Below are 22,930 nucleotides of genomic sequence, written 5' to 3' on the forward strand. Positions count from 1 at the left end.
TGTCAAGAATTTCAATAACGGCCGGGAAACCGACTAGTTTGGCATTTACTTATTTGTTTAATTCTGCCTCATTCTGTACGTGATTTTCCCAAGTCAGGGGTCTGTAATTCAGTGGCTGTCTTCTGGTGCCGAATATCTTTTTTTTGGGTCATTATTTTGTAAATAAATATCAGGTCTTCAGTTTTCTCGTTTGAATTGCTTAACATTTATCATTTCGGGGCTATTATAACGGACTATACGGTATGGGTTTTGCTCATTGTTGATGCCCGTATGGTGACCTATGGTTGCAAAATTCTATGACATTTGGTCTCTGGTGAAGAGTTGTCTCATAGGCAATCATCAGGCATATTCTTATTTTCAAACATAAATTTAAATGTACTTATAGGCAACAATCAACAGTTTCAAAACACAACACATTACAAAAAAAAACTCAAGATTGTGGAAAACGTTACGCACCATTTTCAACATTGTCCTATATGCTTACCTGACTTTTGCTCGAGGTACATTGTAAGTTAAGAAAGAGGAATATACTCCCTGTGCAGTAGCAGGTGTCGTTTTTCAATGGACCAATATATATGTTTTGCACATTTTATTTTTTATAACCTTTATTTTTTCTACATTTAAATTTTAACAATATCAAGTATTGCTAAAAATATTTACAAATTTTGATAAAACATGCACTTGTTGTTATTTCATTATTCATTTGCAGAAACAAAATCGTATTTTTCAATGGCAATGTCTTCAAGAAATCAAGCAAGATTAACAATCGTCCTTTTGTTCTTTTTTCTTGGCTAAACACTTACTTTTTGAATGAACTTTATGCTTATGTGATTTCAGTTGATCCTTTCTACCGAATGATTTTTCGCATTGATCACAGGAGTGTGGTTTAAGGCCAGTATGGATAAATTCGTGCCTTTTTAATTGAGATAGAGTAATGAACATCTTCTCGCAGTGACTGCATTTATAAGGCTTGATGCCAGCATGATTTCTATAATGACTCGTTAATGAGGCCTCGAACACAAAATCCTGTCCACATTCTTCACATTTATATGGCCTGTCGCCAGTATGAACCATCATGTGTTTATTTAGGATAGATTTATAAGCAAATGTTTTCTGACACACATCACATGACCAAGGTCGCGCCACTGCCGACTGAGAATGTCGTTTGGTATGTTCTTTCAATTCTGAAGTTCGCATAAATGATTTTTTGCAGATAACACATTGGAAAGGACGTTCGCCTGTATGCGTTCTTGTGTGAACACGCAGATCTACACTAGTTCTAAGTTCTTTGTTACAAACGTTGCAGACGTAGGTTTGTGTTCCCTTTTCCGTAGCACGACCTTTACGATCTTTATGTCCGGTTGTCATTTTATTTTTTTCTGACGCAGACGCACCTCCGTCAAGTGATTTGTCATTAGTATTTTCACTGCTGTTCCGCATTTTACAATGAAAGCGTAAATGTTTCCTTAGATGGTTGAAAACGAAGGTCATTCCACACAGTTTACAATTATATGGGCGTTCACCAGTATGAATATTCATGTGATTCTTCAAATTAAATGACAAAGTGAAGCCTTTATTACAAACAGTGCACTTATGAGGCCGTTCCTTGGTATGTGAATAGATATGATGTTTTAAAACCGTTCTCAATCGAAATTTTTTGTCACAGTAGGTACATTGATGGGGTTTTTCACCAGTGTGCAGCCAAATGTGTTCTTTCAATTTCTTTTTGTCACTGAATTTTCTTCCACATTGTTCACACTGATACGGTTTGATGCCATAATGTACCATCATATGATATTTTAAATGGTACGCTCTTTTAAATGTTTTATCGCATAGTTTGCAAATGTGCTTTCTAAATCCTATATGCATTTCAGAGATATGTTTTCTCATGTAACTGATGTGTTTAAAACCTTTTCCACAGTGTTTGCAAGTAACACTGTTTTTCTCTGCATGTGTTCCCTTATGGGTGTTCAACGCTATTTGCAATCTGAAAGTCATTGAGCAAATATCACAGGAGTATGGCTTGTCGCCGGTGTGGATGGACTTGTGGTCTTTAAAAGAACCGAGTCTGCTGAAACTCTTAGAGCATAAAGTACACTTATAAGGCTTTTCCCCAGTATGAACGCGCATGTGTACTCTCAAGTGGCTTTTATCTATAAATGCTTTGTCGCATACGGTGCATTTGCAAGAACGTTCGCCAGTATGTGTCATCACGTGGACATCTAAATGATGCTTCCGGCCAAATGCTTTATCACAATATTCACATTTAAATGGTTTAATCCCCGAATGGATCCTTTCATGCGTTTGTAAGTTGACCTTTTGGGAGAAGCTCTTGTTGCATGTAAGGCACTGAAAGGGTTTAATACCATCGTGTGTTTGTTTATGTTTTTCCAAAGCATTTTTAGCTGCAAAATCTTTGTTACAAATTTTACAAACAAATTTTGTAACTCCACTGTGTCTTTGCATGTGGTACCTAAATGAACGTGGATCACGAAGTTTTTTATTGCAAATATCACAAACAAATATTTTACGGGTGGATTTTCCATCACTTCCGGTTGAATCTGCAGGTTTAGTTGTTGGTTTTATATCATTCGTGGCGACTGTGTGCTTTCCAATATCTCTTTTGTTCGATTGTCCACTATTATCATTGTCTCTTGAATCATTTTGTTTCAGCTTCTTTGATTGGCCCGTATGCTTTAAATCATAGTTCTTGTCTAATTTCTTAAGGTTGTCGGATTCTTTTGATCTTTTAGAAGAGACTTTGGAATTTGACATTTTTTTTGATTGATCCGGTTTCACTTGCTTGTTTGAATCACTTGATCGGATTATTGGTATTGGTTTAATTTTTTCAAATAATTGGAGTGATTCAGATGAATCGCTTGACTTACTCGATTGGATTGCTCTGGTAGAACCAGTTGGTTGGTCTTTTTGGCTGATGTTAATTTTAGGGTCCGTTTCAGTTGTATTACTCATTTGTATTTCTACGTCTGGTTCGTCTGATTCGAATACCCCGGATGTATTATTTGGTCTGTCTGAAGAATCGTCTAGTTCAATTATGATTGGTGTATCCTGTGATTGGGATGCCTTACATGTATCTCCTGCTTCATTTGTCTTAGATAAATCAGCTCGTTTGAATATCTCTATAGTTTCTAGTTGTTGGATGATCGTGGGTGAACCGTCTGATTGGATTATCTCAACTGAATCATCTGACTGGATTATTTCGATTGAATCATCTTGTCGGGTTATCTTTGGTGAATCGTCTGAGTGGATTATATCGGGTAAATCATCTGGTATGATTATCTTGGGTGAATTGTTTTGTTGGATTATCTTGGGTGAATCTTCTGATTCGATTATTTTTACTAAATCACCGGACTGGATTATTTCGACTGAATCATCTTGTCGGATTATCTCGGGTGAATCGTCTGAGTGGATTATCTCGGATGAATCGTCTGAGTGGATTATCTCGGGTGAATCTTTTGACTGAATTTTTTCGGACGAATCATCTGGTTGGTTTATCCCGTATGAATCATTTGGCTGGCTGATCTCAGATGAAACATTTGATTGGTTGTCATCGGATATATTTATCTCGAATGAATCATCTAGTTGGATTATATCAGATGAATCATTTAGATTGTTTGTCATGGGCGTTTCGTCCGTTTTGGATGCCTTTGTTATATCGTCTTTATCGATTGTTTCGGATATTTTATCGGGTTTAGTTATGTCGCTATGATCATGCAATTCGATTGCTTTGCGAGTAGCTTTTGGAAGGCCTTGTTTTGTGGAGTCATTTGATTTCAGTATTTTGGACGCTAAATTGTCGAGCTTCAATCTCGGTTTTAACTTTTTATGTTTCATTTTGTTATCGATGTTTATCCTTATTGGCCGACTTTTCGATTTCGACTCGATAAGCCTTTTTATCGACTTTCCTTTCGAAAGATTATTTTCCAATTTATCATTGACTTCGATTCTGTTCAGAAATACCACTGAATTGTAAAGTTTAGGATCTACATTTTCAATTTGTCGTTTAGGTGATTTGGTTCTGCCTTTTGGAATGTACTTTTCATCTTTGAGATTATTTTCTGTGCTAGGAATAGGCATTGACTCTAAATTGACCAAAGTTTTTGTCGGTAGTATGTCCGTGGGAAAAGTATTTATTCCTGACCTCTCAGTATGTTTGATTTTAGAGAGACACACTACAGAACTAAACATTTTGTCTCTAAATTGTCCTGTCTGCAGATTAGGATCATCTTGTAGCTCGTGTGCTTCTGGTTGTGATGAAACTGTTTGTTCAGAAATGTTTGAGACTTTATTCACTTTAATGTTAGTGAGACAAACTACCGAATTGAACATTTTATCATCATTTTGTCCTGTCTTCAGATTAGAACCATTTTGTTGTATTGGCGTTACTGTTTTTGAAGCATACGTTTGTTTTGACATTTCCGGAATTTCATCAGTGTTGATTCTAGTAAGACTAACCATGGCATCAAAAATGTTATCACTATGTTGTACGGTCTGCAAGTTTGAACTATTTTGCAGTATTGGCGTTACTGTTTTGGAAGCATGTGTTTGTTCAGACTTTTTCGTTATCATATCAGTGTTGATTTTAGCAAGACATACCACTGGGTTAATCATTTTATCCCCATGTTTTCCTGTCTGCATGTTTAAGCTTTTTTGCAGTTTGGGCGTTTCTGTTTTTGAAGCATGCCTTTGTTCTGATTTTTTCGTAACTTCATTTGTTTCAATCTTAGCAAGGCAAACCACAGGGTTAAGGTTAAGCCTTTTATTCCCATTTTGTCCTGTCTGCAGGTTTGAACTATTTTGCAGTATACGCGTTTCCGTTTTTGGAGCATGCTCCTGTTTTGGGTTTTCTGATACTTTATTTGTGTGGATCTTAACGAGGCAAACCACAGGGTTTAGCATTTGATCCCTATTTTGTCCTGTCTGCATGTTAGAACCAGTTTGCAGTATTGGTGTAACTGTTTTTGAAGCACGGTTTTGTTCTGAGTTTTCCGTAATTTTATCATTGTGGATTTTCGTAATACAAACAATCGAGCTGAAGACTTTATCATCGTATCGTCCCGTCGGTGGCTTAGAAGAATCATTATTTTCTTGCAGTGAAAATGTTTTAGAGACATTCTTTTGTCCTGAGATTATAGCTGTTTTGAGTTTTGTAAGAACGAGTTTAGAGTTATAGATTTTATTGCCTGCATCTCGGTCACGTGATTCAGGACTATGACCCGTATGTGACATTTTACTCGATGATATATCTACTATGAACTTCGGTCTTTCTTTTCACACTGAACACTATTTCATTGTCTTTTGTTACAAACTTCCGATGGCAACGGTCCTCCACCTTATTGTTTTTCTTATTAACCTCAACAGTTCTGTCAAAATGACCTGTACAAAAAAAATAACTGGTGTAAGTATTTAGCGAAACATTAATATTTTTATTTAATAACGACAATATTGCTGCTATTGTTGCCAAAAACCCGCAACAATGTTTTATTGAGAAGAAACAGTATTTTATTTCACTAGTTCTTATAGAAACAAATATTTTACTTTCATTTAGTATAAATGTATACTTTAAATTTTAAATGTAATTGTGTAAAAAAAATATGTTTATACAATATGTATACATGTATATTGTGTCTTAAAAGTCTCTCATAAATCTGTTTAAGATTGGTGCCTACAATGCAAATGTTTTTATCATGTTTATGATTTATGTTCATTTCTCTGAATCTCATTTTATGAAAAAACTTTGTATTTGAATCTATTTGTTGAGACTAAAAATACACAATTGAATCATTTATCAAATTAGCACCTGATTTTAATTTAATATTTTGGTATATTATATGCATTGTGCTAGAGAAAAAGAATATCACGGTATATACGTGATTGTCATAAAACGGTACTCAGTGACAGTGTACCATTATAACATTAAACATTTTACATTCAGAGGTCTTCTATTTATTAATTCATGAATTGTTATGTAAATAAATTCTCGAAGCGTTTACATTTAAGCTAAAATAAAACATGAGCCATCAGAAGTCGTTGATTTCAATAGAAAGCAACAGAAGCCCAACCATAGCTTGTTGATCTAATGAGAGATATAAGCGAACAATAATAGCAACAAAGAAAAAAAAAGAACTGTTAATAACATTTTAGCATACTGCACCTTTGGAGGTGTGCCTACATTGGCAAAATTTATATCGATACAGATACAGTTGGCCTTTAGAAATTGTGGTATTAACAAACAAAATCATGTCTATGAACTCGTATAGTACGTTATACATTGTGGTATTAGGCCAAAAAAAAATATATGTCTGTTTCCTGTTTCCCGACCGACCCTGACTCAAACCCCCCGACCCTAGATCTTTTTATTTAAATCCGGAAAAAAATCGTTTCCGGTCCGGAAAAAATCATTTCCGGTCCGATCCAGATCCGTATTTTACTATGCCAAAACAATCAAAATGGCTGCTCCCAGCACAAATGTGCTACAATTAAGGTTTAAAAAATGTCAGCACTGGGAGGATTATTCAATTAAAGCTTCTTTAAAGGGATTAAATCATTTTGGGGTACAGGACCCTAACCAAACATGACATGTAACCGACTGCAAATCTGACAGGGACTGCAAAAATAATAAAAAAAAAAAAAAAAAAAAAAAAAAAATCCCGACCTACCGACCCTGATTTATTTGCCTTGGAAGCAGGAAACAGACATATATTTTTTTTTTTGGCCTTATATCCAGAGCGTGACTTTAAACCAGGAAACGTTATCTTACAATCTAAACTATAGGTCTGGTGATTTTGATGGTTTTTTTTTAAACAGTTGACTGGTTTAGTTTTATGCTGGCAAGTGCGAAGATAGTTATATGCTCTTGACACGTCAAACATATCAAGGAACAATTCTTGTATATACGTAATTGATTTTGATAGCGATCTTAGTTTCTGTTTTATTTTTCACATATTTATAGGCCATGGACGATCTAGAGCTGGACATATTGCAAGCACGCATTGCTGATGATTTTTAAATACATTTCGGGCCTGTCTGATGATGCTGACGTATTAAAACACCACGGCTACTTTTCGTAGATTAATTATTGCAAGACAAATTTTTGACCTTTTAGTATTTTTAATTTTAGCTGTCTATAAAATTTCTGCAATTCCCTGTCTGCTTACTTTCTAATCAACCAAAGTGTGTTTGAATTCCTTAATTGGTCTGGTCCAGAATATATATAAATGACACATTTGTCACTTGACTTTGATAAATAAAAAAAATCATATACTGAGAAACACAAGAAACAGAACATCTCTTTGCAGGCGGCGAGGCCTACTTGAATTTAAAATTTATTTTTTGACATTTTAGCCTTTGCTTGTAACCGATTTAAATTTGGAAAGAAAAATATACAAGCATTTATGAAGCAAACATTCAGATTCAATCAGACAAGGAAATGTGCTTGTGAAAATGTCAAAAAATCAAAGGTCTGAGTTTTTTGATAAGACCAATTACAATATTTAAGTGTAATACTATCCTTTAAAATGCTGTGAAGTAAAGGTTGGAAATGAGGTTGAAGATTTATTTTCAATCGTTTTTTTACTGGTCGCAATACTGAAAACAGTTCGATTTTAATAGTATTTGTTCAAATATGACCCCCCCCCCAATCAAAAACAACAACAAAAACCAAAAAACACAAAAAAAAAAACCCAACCAACTTCAAAGTCACCCTCCCAACCTCCATTTACATGATTTGAGAAAAGTACTGAAAATTAGTAATTGTAGTGTTAGAGGAAACACGTTTTTAAAGCCTAAAATTTCAGACAGCAAAAAATGTGAAACAGAAACAACTATTGGTTCTCCTTTTTGTTTGACAGTAAACAGGCTTCTTTTTCCTTAAACCAATTATGATTTTCGTTTTCGTTTTAACCAATCACATTAAGCCATGTGATTTTCTAGTTGCAACTCACATATAACGGTTGAGCGTTCCTTCTGTTGTTCAGTATATCCGTGTAATTAAGTGAAAGAAATTTACATCATAAATAGAAAGTTAAGTACCCTCTGTGGATGAATACTCTACACATGCTACACTCAGAGACTCGTACATTTTTGATAACAAGGAAGATCCCGTACCGCATGGTCGAACATGAAAACATGGATAAGGTTCAGTTGGACCCTTTAGCTAAAATTGCCATGTTTACACCACACAAATTACTACTGTTAGTGCAGACAAGAGGGTCTGGTTGGATGGGAAGAGGTGGTTTTCTTCATTTTTTAGACCATTTTCTCTATTCTATATATATTTTGCCCATTATTCAGTTTATTATTTAAAATTGAGCACCTCGATCATTCTTCTCTATTATTTATGTTTTTTGCCAATTATTCTGTATTCTGTAAACCCCCGTCCACACCCTCTGGTAAAACTTTTCATCTGGCAAATTTTTGAGGCATTGAATGACCTAGATAAATTAAATGAATTTTATGTTTCAGGAAAATAAATTCTTAATCAGAATTTTCTACGTACTTTTTATCGTTCCTACAGTAGATACAAAAAAAAAGTTTGGAATTATCGTTGATCATCTCAACAAGATTGATTTTCTCGCTTGAGCCGGTACGGCGAAAGCGAGAAAAGCAATCGAGTCAAGTTGAGATGACCAATGATAATCTGTATATCGCCATTTTTCCTATGACGACGTTGTCAATTTCATGTCAATTTCATTAGCAACGCCACGTGTCTCCTTAGTTTCTAGCGATAAATTTCCATCTCAAGCAGTAGCATGATGAAAAATTATCACAAAAAAAAAAAAAAGATCAAAGGAAAAATGCACAAAATAGCGATAATTTATTATTATCGTCGAAGATAACTGCATAAATAGAGGAGCGAATATCTGAACAGAATAGGGCATTTCTAGAATCTGGGTCATGACATCTGACATGCCTTTAAAGTTACAAACTTTTCCAGGTGCATATGTTTGTCTGTACGGGTCAATGTTGACGTGTAAAGTAAACACTGCCATTTTATATAGTCAAAATATAAACGAAAGATTGTTTGTCCAATGCGTTCCCGAACTGTCCATGACAATATACCTTTAGACTCAGGGCCATTATCACTTACCTTTTCATAAATACTGATTACATTTGAGCACCGATGAACAACATATCTAGGATGTCTAGCAGGGTAGTATTTTATTTCCTTGTTCAAGTTAAAACGTGACTACACAAAATGGTCACATGACATATATAGATTGTATGTTAGTTTTAGTAATAATTATTTCTTTTAACGAACGGCGTCGCATACCAAAAGAAGACAATTTAAACATGTATTTTTCTTCGGTAGAATTTAAGGTGGTCATGGTAAATCGTTTCATTCTTTACACCTGTGATTCATTCACCCTAATATATTATTATAATTTTTGTCCTTTCTGTTTATAGTCCAGTCAATCTAGCCAAAAAAAATCACCCAACCTCAAAGAAATTGCAACAAAAGGTTTCTTGGTATTATGATTCGATCTATTGACCATTTAAAAAATCGACAGAAATCGGTGGGCTAATTTTCTTAAATTTTGGGGTCAAAATAAAAGTTTTAATTTGCACAAAAATCGCTGAAAACTGGAAAATTTCTTATATTTTACTATTATGACAAAACTATAAGAAATGAGTATAAAATAAGATGACAGTTAGGGGAACTACCTATAATATTAGTTTCTTTTAACTTATTATAAGTTAGTGTCGTCATAATGTATATTCGTTAAACGTTATATATATTATATATAATTGATATATAATTGTCTGATTGGTTGTCCAGATGGATTTCGACAAATTAAATAAAACTTTAAAAAAAAATTAAAACAAATAATGTTTTTTTTCTATTTATGTGAATTAATAAATTATCAAACAGCCTGAAGATATGATTAAAGATAAAATTTGAAATGAGTCGCCAAACCTATGGCTAGCTCATTTTCTTGATATCTTATAACGTGAATAAAATATCTTATAAACTAATGGAGAGACTCAGATATCTTATAAATATAACATAAGATATTTTACATATTAAATAAGTTATAGTTTTATATATTAAGTAAGCTATCTTATATAAATTATGATGATTCAAAACTGAATATGATTGGTTCTGCGGCAAAAATGAACAATGTCGGGCAACATAGAAAGTTCTCTCTTGGCTATTTACATTTCAAACGGTCGAAATATTATACAATGCAAATTAGGTACAACTGGTCATCGTGTTGTTTTGTTCCTTTCTGGTTATGTTTTTATGGTAGCCCTAAATACCCTCAACTGTGTTGGCCGATCATGTTGATAAACTGTTCCTATCCCTGATGATCCTTGGACAGAAAGATACGTCGTAGGCATTTATATGTTCTTTTTTGGTTAAAGCGGATTTTACCGCTGGTCTAGTTATCCCAATAAGGTCACATATTGGTGACAGTCTATGTCCTAAAAATCATGCTGGATCAAGTACCCTTAACTGTTTAATGTATGCAGATGACCTCATTATGATTTCTGAAACTTCATCTGGATTACAAAATTGTTTAGATAATTTAATGGATTATTGTAATAAATGGGGACTAGAAATTAACATGACAAAAACAAAAGTAATTATTTTTAATAACACAGGAAGAATATCAAAGGAAAAATTCACATTTAATGGTCAGCTTATTAATAATTTTACTTTACTTTACTTTATTAATAAACCTCAGACACATAGGTGTACAAGAGGACATCATATATACACGTATACACATGTTTATACTCAATACATCCACACTAAACATAATAATGCTACATACATGGTAAAATATAGCAAAATGTCAATTTACAAACTACCATAACATTCAACTCAAAAAGGAAGACTAACATAAATCACAAGTATCGTGTCAGAATTTTTAAAAATATTGCTAAGTTTTTGTAAAGTTCTACATGACAAAATGTTAAAAGCTGTTTCAATTTGTACTCCGTTGGATTTGCAATATAATATTGTGGAATATATTTATTTCTAAGCAGTTTTATTTCCTGTTTTTGACATTTAAAAAGATAATGAAATTCATCTCCTATTCCATTTCCACATAGATGACAAATTCGTGCATTTTTTGGAATTCCGGACCATCTTCCCTGAAATCAAGTCTACGTGATCTGCATAATTATTTAACCTGTAATTCAACATAGCAGAAATTTTTTTACTAAAGCATGAATTCAAAGTGATTCCTCTGTACATTTCGGGATCAGATCTTTATCCTTTATTTTTAAATATTGTAATCATGATTCCATTAGACCAACTGTCTGGGACAATTCCAGTATCTAAAATCAAATTGAATAGCTTAACGTAAATTAGCATTAAATCGTCAATTGTATTCTTTATATACTCATTTAAAATTTCATCACTACCTTTGCCATTTTTTAAATTTGAAACAACTTTTTTAATTTCATTTTCTGTTACTGGACTGTTTAAAAATAACTCAACATTGTCTGATAGAGTATCAAATTCCAAATCTTGTTCGAAATCATTTTCTGTCTCAACAGTTTCATTTAGTATTTTAAAATGATCATACAATGCTTTTAGAGATATATCGTCATTGTTATCTTTTTTTTTACTATCATTTAATGTTATTTTATGTTCTTTACTAGCTTGTCTCATTTTACTTCTGTTTTCAGCATTTTTCAAAAAACTATATCTCTTTCGAGCTTTATGAAATTTGTTTCTACTCATCGAGCATTTTCTTTTAAACGAAGGTTTTGAATTTTCATGTTTGTAAAAATGTTTATGTTTATTTATTTTCCCAAACGTTTCTGCCGCCGCATCTTTAAAATTTTTGCTGATATCTAAAACTATATTGTTTATATCATTTTGAGTTGCATCATTATTTACGGACAATTCGTCCAGTTTATTCATAACATTGGTCAAAATACCTTCGGGATCATTGTGAATTCGATCAACGTATTCAGATTTCTGTTCACTTTTTCCACCTGACAAAAGTTTTATCATTTCTATTGTTGATAACAATTGAATCTGATTTACTAAATGTGGCCTGAAGTCTAAAATTTATAAAAGAATGACAATCAGAATATAACGGTATAAAGTCAGCAATTTCAAAATAAAAAATCAAAGGGAAGAGCATTGATGAAATAATTAAATAATCAACAACACTTGAATCGTTACATGTTTTCTCCCCAATATCTTTATCTGATCCAACTCTTGAATTCGCAATATATAAATTATTTTTTCTGCACAACTCTAACAGTCTATGACCATACTTATTAGGTCTACATGTACACTGAGACACTCTTTGTAAGGTGATTTTGTTTCGAGTCAGATTTTCATAATCATACAAATAATCTAATATATCAGCATTACAATCTAAATCAAACATACTAACAACTGACTCATCAGGTATAATATAATCGGGTAAAGACCCAGTTTTTGAGTTAAAATCGCCAACTAGGGCAACATAACAATTTTCAGTGTTTGTTAGGATATTCAATTCATTTTCCAATTCTTCAAAAGCTTCTATAGTAGAATACTTATAATTTTCAGGTGGTACATACACACAACCAAAAATTACATCTGAATTAAGTGACAAAATTGATTTCGAAATTTGAAACCATAAAACAAATTGACTCTCAGTATTATAGAAATTCAACTCTTTTTTTAAACTCTTTCTATAAATAACAACTATTCCTCCTGATGCTTTTTTAATAATATTTTTCTATTTTTTGTAACATATCTAACTCAGTTAACATCGTTTCAACAAAAATACAGATATCATGTTCAAGCAAAATGTCAATGAAATCAGGAGACAGTAGCCTTTTCTTAAGTCCACAAACATTTAAAAAACAAATATTTAAACTATCATTGTTAATTGTATATTTTTTATTCACAGTTTCATAACTTTTCAATTTCTTTTGAGGTTGTCCTCTTGCACCATTCCCCTATCTGCCAGAATTTGGTGAATCATCTGTGTGCGGTGGGCGAGGAGACGGTCCCTGTCGCTGTCTTTTGCTAGGAGGGGTATCACTAGAATAAGACCCTTTTGGGTTCGTGTCATGGTTTGCTGATGAAGAGTCAGTAATGAGAAAAAATATAATTATCTTGGCATGATATTCACTGTATCTGGCAGATTTACAGATGCTAAGTTTAATCTTTATAATAAAGCATTAAAAGCCTTTTTTTAAATTAAAAAGATATTTTACCCATTTTATTAAAACCTAATATTAAAACACTTTTACATCTTTTTGACCACATATTGAAGCCAATTTTGTTATATGGCTCAGAAATTTGGGGCCAATTCTCTCCAAATAAAATGCAATCAAAAGGAGACAACTATTTTTTCCAAATGTGCAAAGATCTAGTTATCGAAAAATTACATGTTAAATTTTGTAAATATTCTCTACAGGTACCTAGAAGATCAACTAACCTAGCAGTGATGGGAGAGTTGGGGCGCTACCCCCTCTCTCTCTTGAGGTTATTCTTAATATGACTAAATTTTGGCTCAGACTCACAGAACAAAATTACTCCCTCATTAAAGAAGCATTTGAAGAGTCCAAAATTTTATCTAAAACATATAAAGACAATTGGGTGGGAAGCATTTATTCATTATTTAAATATCTTAATTTAACCCCAGAATATTTGTTAAATCACAAATCTCATATACAGTCAATTATCATTAAAAAAACTCCGAATTAAATATGATGAAATTTGGTTTAACCAATTAAATAATGACAAACCTGGCATGGCGCAAGGAAATAAATTAAGAACCTAGAGACTATTTAAAATAATATAGGCCTTGAAAAATATTTATTGTTAAATAATTGTAAAACATTAAATGAGTTAACCAAATTTAGAATTAGTGCCCATGAACTTGAAATAGAAAAGGGAAGACATAAAGGAATACCCCCAGATAAAAGGTTTTGTAAATTATGTAATAATGACATTGTTGAGGATAAAATTCATTTTCTTCTTCAATGTCCATCACTTAAAACTGAAAGGTCCAGTTTTATTTTAGATTTATCCTCTAAATTTACTAATTTTAAAACTTTAAATGACCAATCTAAATTTGTATGGTTGATGTCAAACGAAGATCCATTTGTTAATAACATAATGATGAAATTAATAGATAGTTTAATAAAGACTAAAAGAGTAAAATTAAGCATTAATACATGAGTAGCCCACAGCTGTTCTTCTAATTATAAAACGGTACTGATTGTGTTCACTCACTCATTATCTTTGGGAATATATACTGTGTTTGTTGTCTCCCTTCTCTTATATAATATAGTTTTAGTTTTATTGTCATGTATTGTAATTTCAATGAAAAAAATCCACCACAATTATTTGTACACTTTAATTTAAACTGTAATTGTACTGCTCCTCGGGGCGTCTTGATTGACAAATAAAAATTGTTGTTGTTGAATAGCATGCATAATCTGTTTGTTTTCCTCCGTTCTTCGAAGTATTCCCAATTTAGAGTTTTAACCATATTTGTGACACAGCCTGGTGTTTGGTCTGTGTGGTTGTTGTTCACAAATAGTGCTGTTCTTTTCTGTACATGGTCTATTGACTTTATCTTATTTTTGGTTTATTGGATCCCATATTGTGCATGCATAGTCCAATGCAGATCTTACCCTTAGTACATATGCAGCTGCCTTTACAGATTTTGTGAAGGCTTTAAAATTTCTGCATATTTCTCATATATCAAATCAGTGATTCTCAGATCTTATAAAACTAATCAAAGTACTGAAGTACTGAACATCGGATGACCGCAAGTTCTTGTGGATGGTCCGACTATCACTTGTCTCAGAAAAAAATCACACCTCTATACCTGAAACTGAGGTTAATTTACAGATATATTTTTTTCTGGGACAATTTCGTGTGTGGGTGATAAATTAATGACAGGGAATTCTTCCCCACCGTAATGACTATTATATTATAGTGGTACAAATCAGTATACTCTGGTTTATTGTTATATATTATTATAGTAATACTTGTATATTACAGTTACATGTATATATCATTTTCATGCATTTGTATATCATTCTATTCTACTATATTGATAATAGTGCAGTGCAAGTGCATGGTGGACACGTCACTCTTTTGTAATAATCGATTTTTCTAATAGAATGGATTTGAGTAGGCATTCGTATTTTCCCGCAAAAATGTTTAATTATCCGCTGAGTTATTGTTCCTTAAAATTTCGTTCTTGAGATATTCTTCCGCATGCGTGTTCATATATATTAATGATTTTTCACTTATATGTAAAATTGAAAATGGAAATGGGGAATGTGTCAAAGAGACAATAAACCCGACCATAGAGCAGACAACAACAGAAGGTCACCAACAGGTCTTCAATATAGCAAAACATTTTAATATTATTAATTCATCTTCTTTAAGAAGTATTTGACAAGTATGCATTGTATATCATGCATCGGAAAAATATATCACAACAGTACAAAAGATCAATACTAAGTGTTGGTCATGAATCTGAATGATCGCACCTCTTAAACAACAAGTGTTATACCTAAAATCAAGTTATTCTACTCCAATTTGAAAAGGGAACATTGTTTCGTTAAAACATTACTTTGCTATTAATTTTTTTATTTCAAAGACAATCCGGTAGATTTCAAAATTTTTCTATATAAACCTCATGTTTCAACATTGTTGTGACAGAGGGTAACTTCGTTGCTAATGTTTTCTGTTTAACATTGTATTCACAATTCTGGACTTGATATATATAGAAAATACCCTTTTTTTAATGGTAATCATGAACATAAATCCTAATGTATCTGTCATAATGATAGCTATATGTGCATAATTATAAATATACATATATGATCTGTTATCCTGCCTCTGTGTTGAGAGAACGTTAATTATTATTGTTCATGTCGCTGTACATTTTAGGGCAATCGTCATGGTCCGTGTTTAGGTGATGTCGATTTATTTACGAACCAAAGACAACGTTTGAGAATTAAAAAAAAAAAAGCGTTACGGTTGAAATACAGGACTGGGTTGCACACACGTCTTTGAAGTTAATAGACAGACCTCAGTGTGTGTTTTTTTTTCGAAAAAAAGGTTTTAAACATAGTTTTGACGAGAACGGCTTTCCATAACAGACTATTAGATATCTAATTGACAATTAGTTAATTATAGAGTGATTTAATAGCGTTGCACGAATCACTTTTAAGGCTACTATTAACTAAATTAAATAGACAATTAAGTGTCTATTAACATTTTAATAGTCAATTAAGCTCCATTTAATTCTAAAATTCATTGTGACAATCGTTAATTTTCGAGTTTATCATCATTTTTTCACAATGTCATCACGATTTTCTCGATTTTCATCAGTTTTGACGACGTCATCATGATTTTCACGATTTGCATCAATTATTCATGACGTCGACACGATTTCAGCGATGTGTTGTCATTGAAAAGGATAGAATACTCTGGAAAAAATAAGGGGAATTCGGGAATAAATAAGCACTAGTCTTAAATTCCATTATGTTACTAATTTAAATATATAGTTTACTGTCGACGTTCACTGATAGAAGAAAATTGACAACTTCTGCAATATTTATATCTTCCATTTTGAGAGTCTGACTCAACTCGAGTCGATTTTTCACTTCGGTGCACATGCTCATTAACTCTGATTTTATAACTCGAGCCAACCCGAGTTGGACGAATCTAAGTAGACCGTCTGTTCAGCAACACTTAGGTCAAAAGATTTGGGAACTAGAATAAATACTATTGTACTTGACACAACCGTGGAAAAATCAGTAAATTTTTAATCTCCCATGAGAGAAATTTAACCGTTAATATATTTCAAACAAGATACAAAAAATTGCATGTGTTGTCATTGAAGGGGATTGAAAAGTATCTGGGAAAATACAAGAGGGGAGAAATAAAGAATAATAAATCGGGACAGCCCGTTATTCCAATGTCCTATTAGTCCGACACCCAATTGGTCCGACACCCCATTAGTCCGACACCCCATTAGTCCGACACCCCAATAGTCCGATACCTCAACTAGTCCGACATGGAATAATTGAACAACTTTTTGAAAGAAATAATTTTGATTTCAAGAGAATAATAACATCAGTTAAAACTATTCCTCCTGAGAGTCCTAAAAATAATAATACTAGTAACATATTGTAAAGTACTTACAATATTATAATTTTGCGTGATGACCAGTGGCAAATATTACTGACGTGCATGTTCTGTTCGTTTTGTTTATTCTTTAGTTTTGTATGTTGTGTCATGTGTGCTGTTGTTTGTCTTTTTCATTTTTAGCCATGGCGTTGTCATTTTGTTTTAGATTTATGAGTTTGACTGTCCCTTTGGTATCTTTCGTCCCTCTTTCAGGCTGAGAACAATCAGTTGACAGTAAATAAAATAGATAGGCCCTGTAATAGTTCCAATCCGGCATGAAATATTTGTTGTTGCATAGCAAAGTTAATTATTGACAATCTAATATTGTTATCATACGATGCAGTCCCTTGTATCCTGCTCATTTTATGAATTTTTGCTCCACTTTGATAAACTTATAAAAACTAATAATTGTATATAAAAATGTTTAGAACTAATTCACACTGACATACTTTAATTTCATGAAATCTTCTTAATGTATGATTTTACACAAAAGATTATGTGTAATGTGTGTCCAAAATTAGACCGGGAAACCCCTGTTATGAAAGGTCCCCAAATGTCCAATGATTTCGTCCAATGCCTCAAGCTGCCAGCCACTTTTATCGGCCATTCAAGATAGCAGCCACCTTTTTCCATCAGCCAATTTTGACGATATGTCTAAAAATCAAAAAACTTCGTGAGGCTCAAACGTTCCAAAAATCGCTAAATCTTAGTTAAATGCAATCTAACAGCGGAAATCGACAATTTCACGGTTTCTGCTAATTTCTAAAGCATTTCATTCCGTTTTAAATATGTATGTAAGGGGTCTGTCCTTTATTTGACATTCGATAATTGATATTCAATATCCAACCGGCTGCTAGACGTCGGTTCAATATTTAAATTTAGTTGAAAATCACTATCAAGCCCGAGGGAAAAGATACCATTTTATGACCCCTTCAAGCTGTCATAAATTTTCGTTGTCTTCGAATATAAACCCTGATACAAGTTGTATATTTGTCTTTATGTTATATAGATTTTTATCAATAAAACATTACAGAGGATTCACCAAAGATGTAATTTAATATATAAAGTATGAAACAAAATCCAATTACTCCAGAAACATATAGAAATATACATAGAAATATTTATGGAAAGCCAAAAAAGAAAAGAAATTAATAGTGAACACCTACCAGAAACTGCTTAAATGACGGTGACCACCCTAAGACGACTATGGACCTCTGTGGTGGCCAGACGGGCCCGGATCCCAGAAAAATATTTAAGTAGGGAATAGCCCAGGACAATACCTTTGAAATGAGCTAGGTCCGGTTCGGAACTTTGCCGTTGGTATATGCCGAAAAGTACCGAATGTGTGGTTAATACGGAAAATTACTTTAAGGGGCACTTTTGAACCTCTGTGGTGGCCAGACGGGCCCGGATCCCAGAAAAATATTTAAGTGGCAAATAGCTTGGATCAATACCTTTGAAATGAGCTGGGTCCGGTTCGGAACTTTGCCGTAGGGATATGTCGAGGAGTACCGAATGTGTGGTTGATATGGAAAATACGTAAATGGGCAACTTTGAACCTCTGTGGTGGCCAGACGGGCCCGGATCCCAGAAAAATATTTAAGTGGGGAATAGCTTGGGTCAATACCTTTAAAATGAGCTAGGTCCGGTTCGGAACTTTGCCGTTGGTATATGCCAAAAAGTAGCGAATGTATGCATATGGTTAATACGGAAAATTACGTTAAGAGGCACCTTTGAACCTCTGTGGTGGCCAGACGGGCCCGGATCCCTAAAAAATATTTAAGTGGCAAATAGCTTGGATCAATACCTTTGAAATGAGCTGGGTCCGGTTCGGAACTTTGCCGTAGGGATATGTCGAGGAGTACCGAATGTGTGGTGGATATGGAACGTAATTTTCCGTTTACGTATTTTCCATATCAACCACACATTCGGTATATATCTTTTGTTAAATTTGTCGGGTAACTTATGACAATAAGCATTTGACGTCTTGAGCCGAACAGTTTTATCATTTTTACACAATTTAATCTACTGTGTGATGGTTCATATTCTGGACGCCAGTCTTTGCTCCTTTGTAATAAATCTACATACCAAAAAACAAATATGAAGCTTAGAAATGGAAAAATATTAAATACTAAACTCGTTCAAAGGGTATCTACACGTCTCAATCTTCAGAATCGCTTATCTAAAAATACTACAATAGCTAACGTTTTTAACAATAAAAATCGTGGTTACCCTTCTATCGATAAGTGTCATGCCAAAAAATGACTTACGTGTCCCCGTCTTTCCACCAACAATACAGTAAGGTCCACATTTAATGGTCGCACATTTTCTCTAAATTTTGAAACTGATATTACTTGAAAAACAAACAGTATTATTTATTTACTCACATGAAACAAACCGGGATGCGGTATTCAGTACGTAGGTGAAACTGGGCGATATTTATCTAAACGCACGCAAGAACACCTGTATCGTTTTAAAAGACCCAATAAATTCAAAAGTATCATTTATCAACATCTTAAGAAGCACAGTCATCCTATTAAATATTTAACAGTTCAACCTTTAGAAGTAGTAAATAAGCAGCCTGGTGAATCTCATTCCAAGTTTGTACGATCACGAAAAATAAATGAATTAAATTGGATTAAAAAATTACAGACAGTCTACCCTCTCGGTCTTAATGATAATATCATGGGAATTGGCAATATATCAAGAACCGATTCTGTTAACATTTTGGATATAGTTTCTAAAACTGTTCGTAAAAATCGTTCTCATGGACGCAGAAAAAATCGCAATCAAAGAAAATTTCGGACCAACCATACAAATATTTCGGACCTAATTTCCATTTCAAAAAACAACGGCAGACATTATCTGTTAACCAAGCTTTGTTCTTTACCTATAAATAAATTAAATAAAATTTTAGAGGATTGCAACACAATTTCATATTACAGTCCTAAGTATGAAATTGTCCAAATTATAATGGCATATTGTTATTCTAAACTGTTTCCAAAAATTGATCGCCCTGAAGATCATAAAAAACATTTTATTAAAATAAAGTATGTCAATAAAGGTTTTGATTTTGTAAATATTGCCGGTATTTTTAACGACCATTCTGTTAAAGACCAAATTCCTGGATATTTTGATAATACTGAACTCCCTCTCATTTGTTATATTTACAAGAAATCTACCCGAAAATATGTGTTTAATTATAGCCAATTGTGTAAAGATGTAAATATCACTGAAAATACACCTATGTCGTGTAATTGCAGTAATTCAGAATACACCTATGGACCAATTTCCCATGTTATAACAGGAGACCTTAACATCGTTCGCGACCGAGAGTTAAAATCATTCCTCAGTAAAGGACCTAAATATCGTCCCCCGTCAACTGTTAACTGGAATGAGTGTCGTAATATCATCAACGACTCACTCCGCGCCTACTGTTTGAAATGGGTAAAACGGGAAAAAGCTGACAAAAAATCTTTGGACTCTTTTTTTAATTCAGTAATGAAGATAGTTGATATTCGAATACAACATTTTAAAGAACATTTTACCCTCAACAAAAACTATAAAAACCCTATTTCGCGTATCAAAAATAAACTAACAGAACTAGCCAAGGAATTTGTTTTTGTCCCGGCTGATAAAGCTGCTAATAATATCATTATTGTTTGACGTAAATTTTATATAGAGGTTCTGCAAAAGGAAATCACGAATTCACCAACATTCCAACTGACTTCATTTTCAGAAAACGACATCTGTAACAAACATAAACTTTTAGCTACTTCTTTACAAGCAGAACCAAACACAATGAAAGTCCCAACTATGTACTGGCTTCCGAAGCTGCACAAAAAACCTTACAAATATAGATTTATTTCATCTTCCAGCCATTGTTCAACTACTAAATTGTCTGTTTTACTTACTAGTACACTTGGTACAATAAAAAACCTGATAATAAATTGTTCAAATAAGGCCTTTGAAAATAGTGGAATTAATTACTTTTGGAGTGTCAAAAACTCGTTGGAAGTACTTGATAAATTGCATGCATATATTGGTGATTTTGAATCTGTTCAAAGTTTTGATTTTTCTACCCTATATACCACTTTGCCTCATATTCTTATTAAGAAAAAATTCACATCCCTAATTAACTGGGCATTTAAAAAGTCGAAATGCGAGTACATATGTTCAAACTCTTTTAGATCATTTTTTAGTAGCAATAAACAAAAGAACTATGTCAATTGGACATGCTTTGATACTATTTATGCACTTGAATTTTTACTTGATAACATTTTTGTTCGCTTTGGAGATTCCGTATATCGTCAAGTTATTGGAATTCCAATGGGGACTAACTGTGCACCACTTATTGCGGACCTGTTTTTGTATTGTTATGAATTACAATTTATGACTAAAATTAGCAAAGACCCATCAAAACAACATTTGATACAAAAATTTAACAATACTTTTAGATATTTGGATGATATATTGGCTCTAAATAATGACGACTTCAGTATGTATACTAAAGAAATTTATCCTGTAGAACTTACTTTAAATAAAGCTAATGATAACAATGACCACTGCCCTTTCCTCGATCTTGATATCTATATCATAAACGGGAAGCTTAATACAAAAATTTATGATAAAAGAGATGATTTTTCATTTCCTATTGTTAATTATCCATTTTTAGATGGTGACGTTCCCTTGTCACCATCTTATGGTGTTTATATATCTCAACTTGTACGATTCGCTCGTGTATGTAACAATGTATTAGATTTTAGCGAGAGAAATTTATGTATTACTGAAAAATTATTACACCAGGGTTTTCGATATCACAAACTGGTCAAAACATTTACTAAATTTTATCACCGGTATAAGGAAATAATTCGTAAATATAACTCAACATGCAGACATCTTATACGTTCAGGTATTTCACATCCAAAATTTTATGGAAATATTCTTTATAAAGCACAAAAATGTCAGTATTCTCCTCAGAAACTAACAAAACCTTTAAATAGACTTATTAAAAGGGGATATAGTTACGATACTGTTGTCAGGTCATTAAAGATTGCATATTTTGGCTTTAACATTGATTCACTGATAGGGTCTTTGCATCGGAACTAAACACATTTATTTCTAAAAAAACAGTTGTTGGCATGACACGGGTTATGTTCTTCTCATATATTTTATGATAGTATGATACTAAACCCCTAACGGGAGGGATTGTACCTGATTTTCATATGATGAAGACATAATCTTTCAATCAGTTTAATTGAGGTCTGGAGCTGGCATGTCAGTTAACTGCTAGTAGTCTGTTGTTATTTATGTATTATTGTCATTTTATTTATTTTCTTTTGTTATATCTTTTGACATTAGACTCGGACTTCTCTTGAACTGAATTTTAATGTGCGTATTGTTATTGTTTTACTTTTCTACATTGGCTAGAGGTATAGGGGGAGGGTTGAGATCTCATAAACATGTTTAACCCCGCCGCAATTTTGCGCCTGTCCCAAGTCAGGAGCCTCTGGCCTTTGTTAGTCTTGTATTATTTTAAATTTTAGTTTCTTGTGTATAATTCGGAGTTTAGTATGACGTCCATTATCACTGTACTATTATGCATATTTTAGGGGCCAGCTGAAGGACACCTACGGGTGCGGGAATTCTCGCTACATTGAAGACCCATTGGTTGCCTTCGGCTGTTGTTTGCTCTATGGTCGGGTGGTTGTCGCTTTGACATATTCACCATTTCCTTTCTCAATTGTATATATGTGATAAGAAATATGGTAACCTCTGGACACACTG

General features: G+C 33.1%; 1 protein-coding gene across 1 annotated transcript; it reads right to left on the bottom strand.

The window, feature by feature from the left end:
- Window positions 1-574: 574 nt before the first annotated feature.
- On the bottom strand, window positions 575-9,230 carry LOC143080382 (uncharacterized). Its single transcript, XM_076256209.1, has 2 exons — window positions 9,110-9,230; window positions 575-5,397 (listed from the first exon to the last, which is right to left on the bottom strand). The coding sequence occupies exon 2, from the start codon at window positions 5,248-5,250 to the stop codon at window positions 760-762; it is 4,491 nt and encodes a 1,496-aa protein (XP_076112324.1). The 5' UTR covers window positions 5,251-5,397; window positions 9,110-9,230; the 3' UTR covers window positions 575-759.
- Window positions 9,231-22,930: the final 13,700 nt, after the last annotated feature.

The sequence above is a fragment of the Mytilus galloprovincialis genome, chromosome 6 (assembly GCF_965363235.1).
Source record: "Mytilus galloprovincialis chromosome 6, xbMytGall1.hap1.1, whole genome shotgun sequence".
In the NCBI taxonomy this organism is placed as follows: domain Eukaryota; kingdom Metazoa; phylum Mollusca; class Bivalvia; order Mytilida; family Mytilidae; genus Mytilus; species Mytilus galloprovincialis.

Bases quoted from the DNA above. Each gene is read 5' to 3' on its own strand.
- LOC143080382 (XM_076256209.1), bottom strand. From the start codon at position 5,250: ATGTCACATACGGGTCATAGTCCTGAATCACGTGACCGAGATGCAGGC.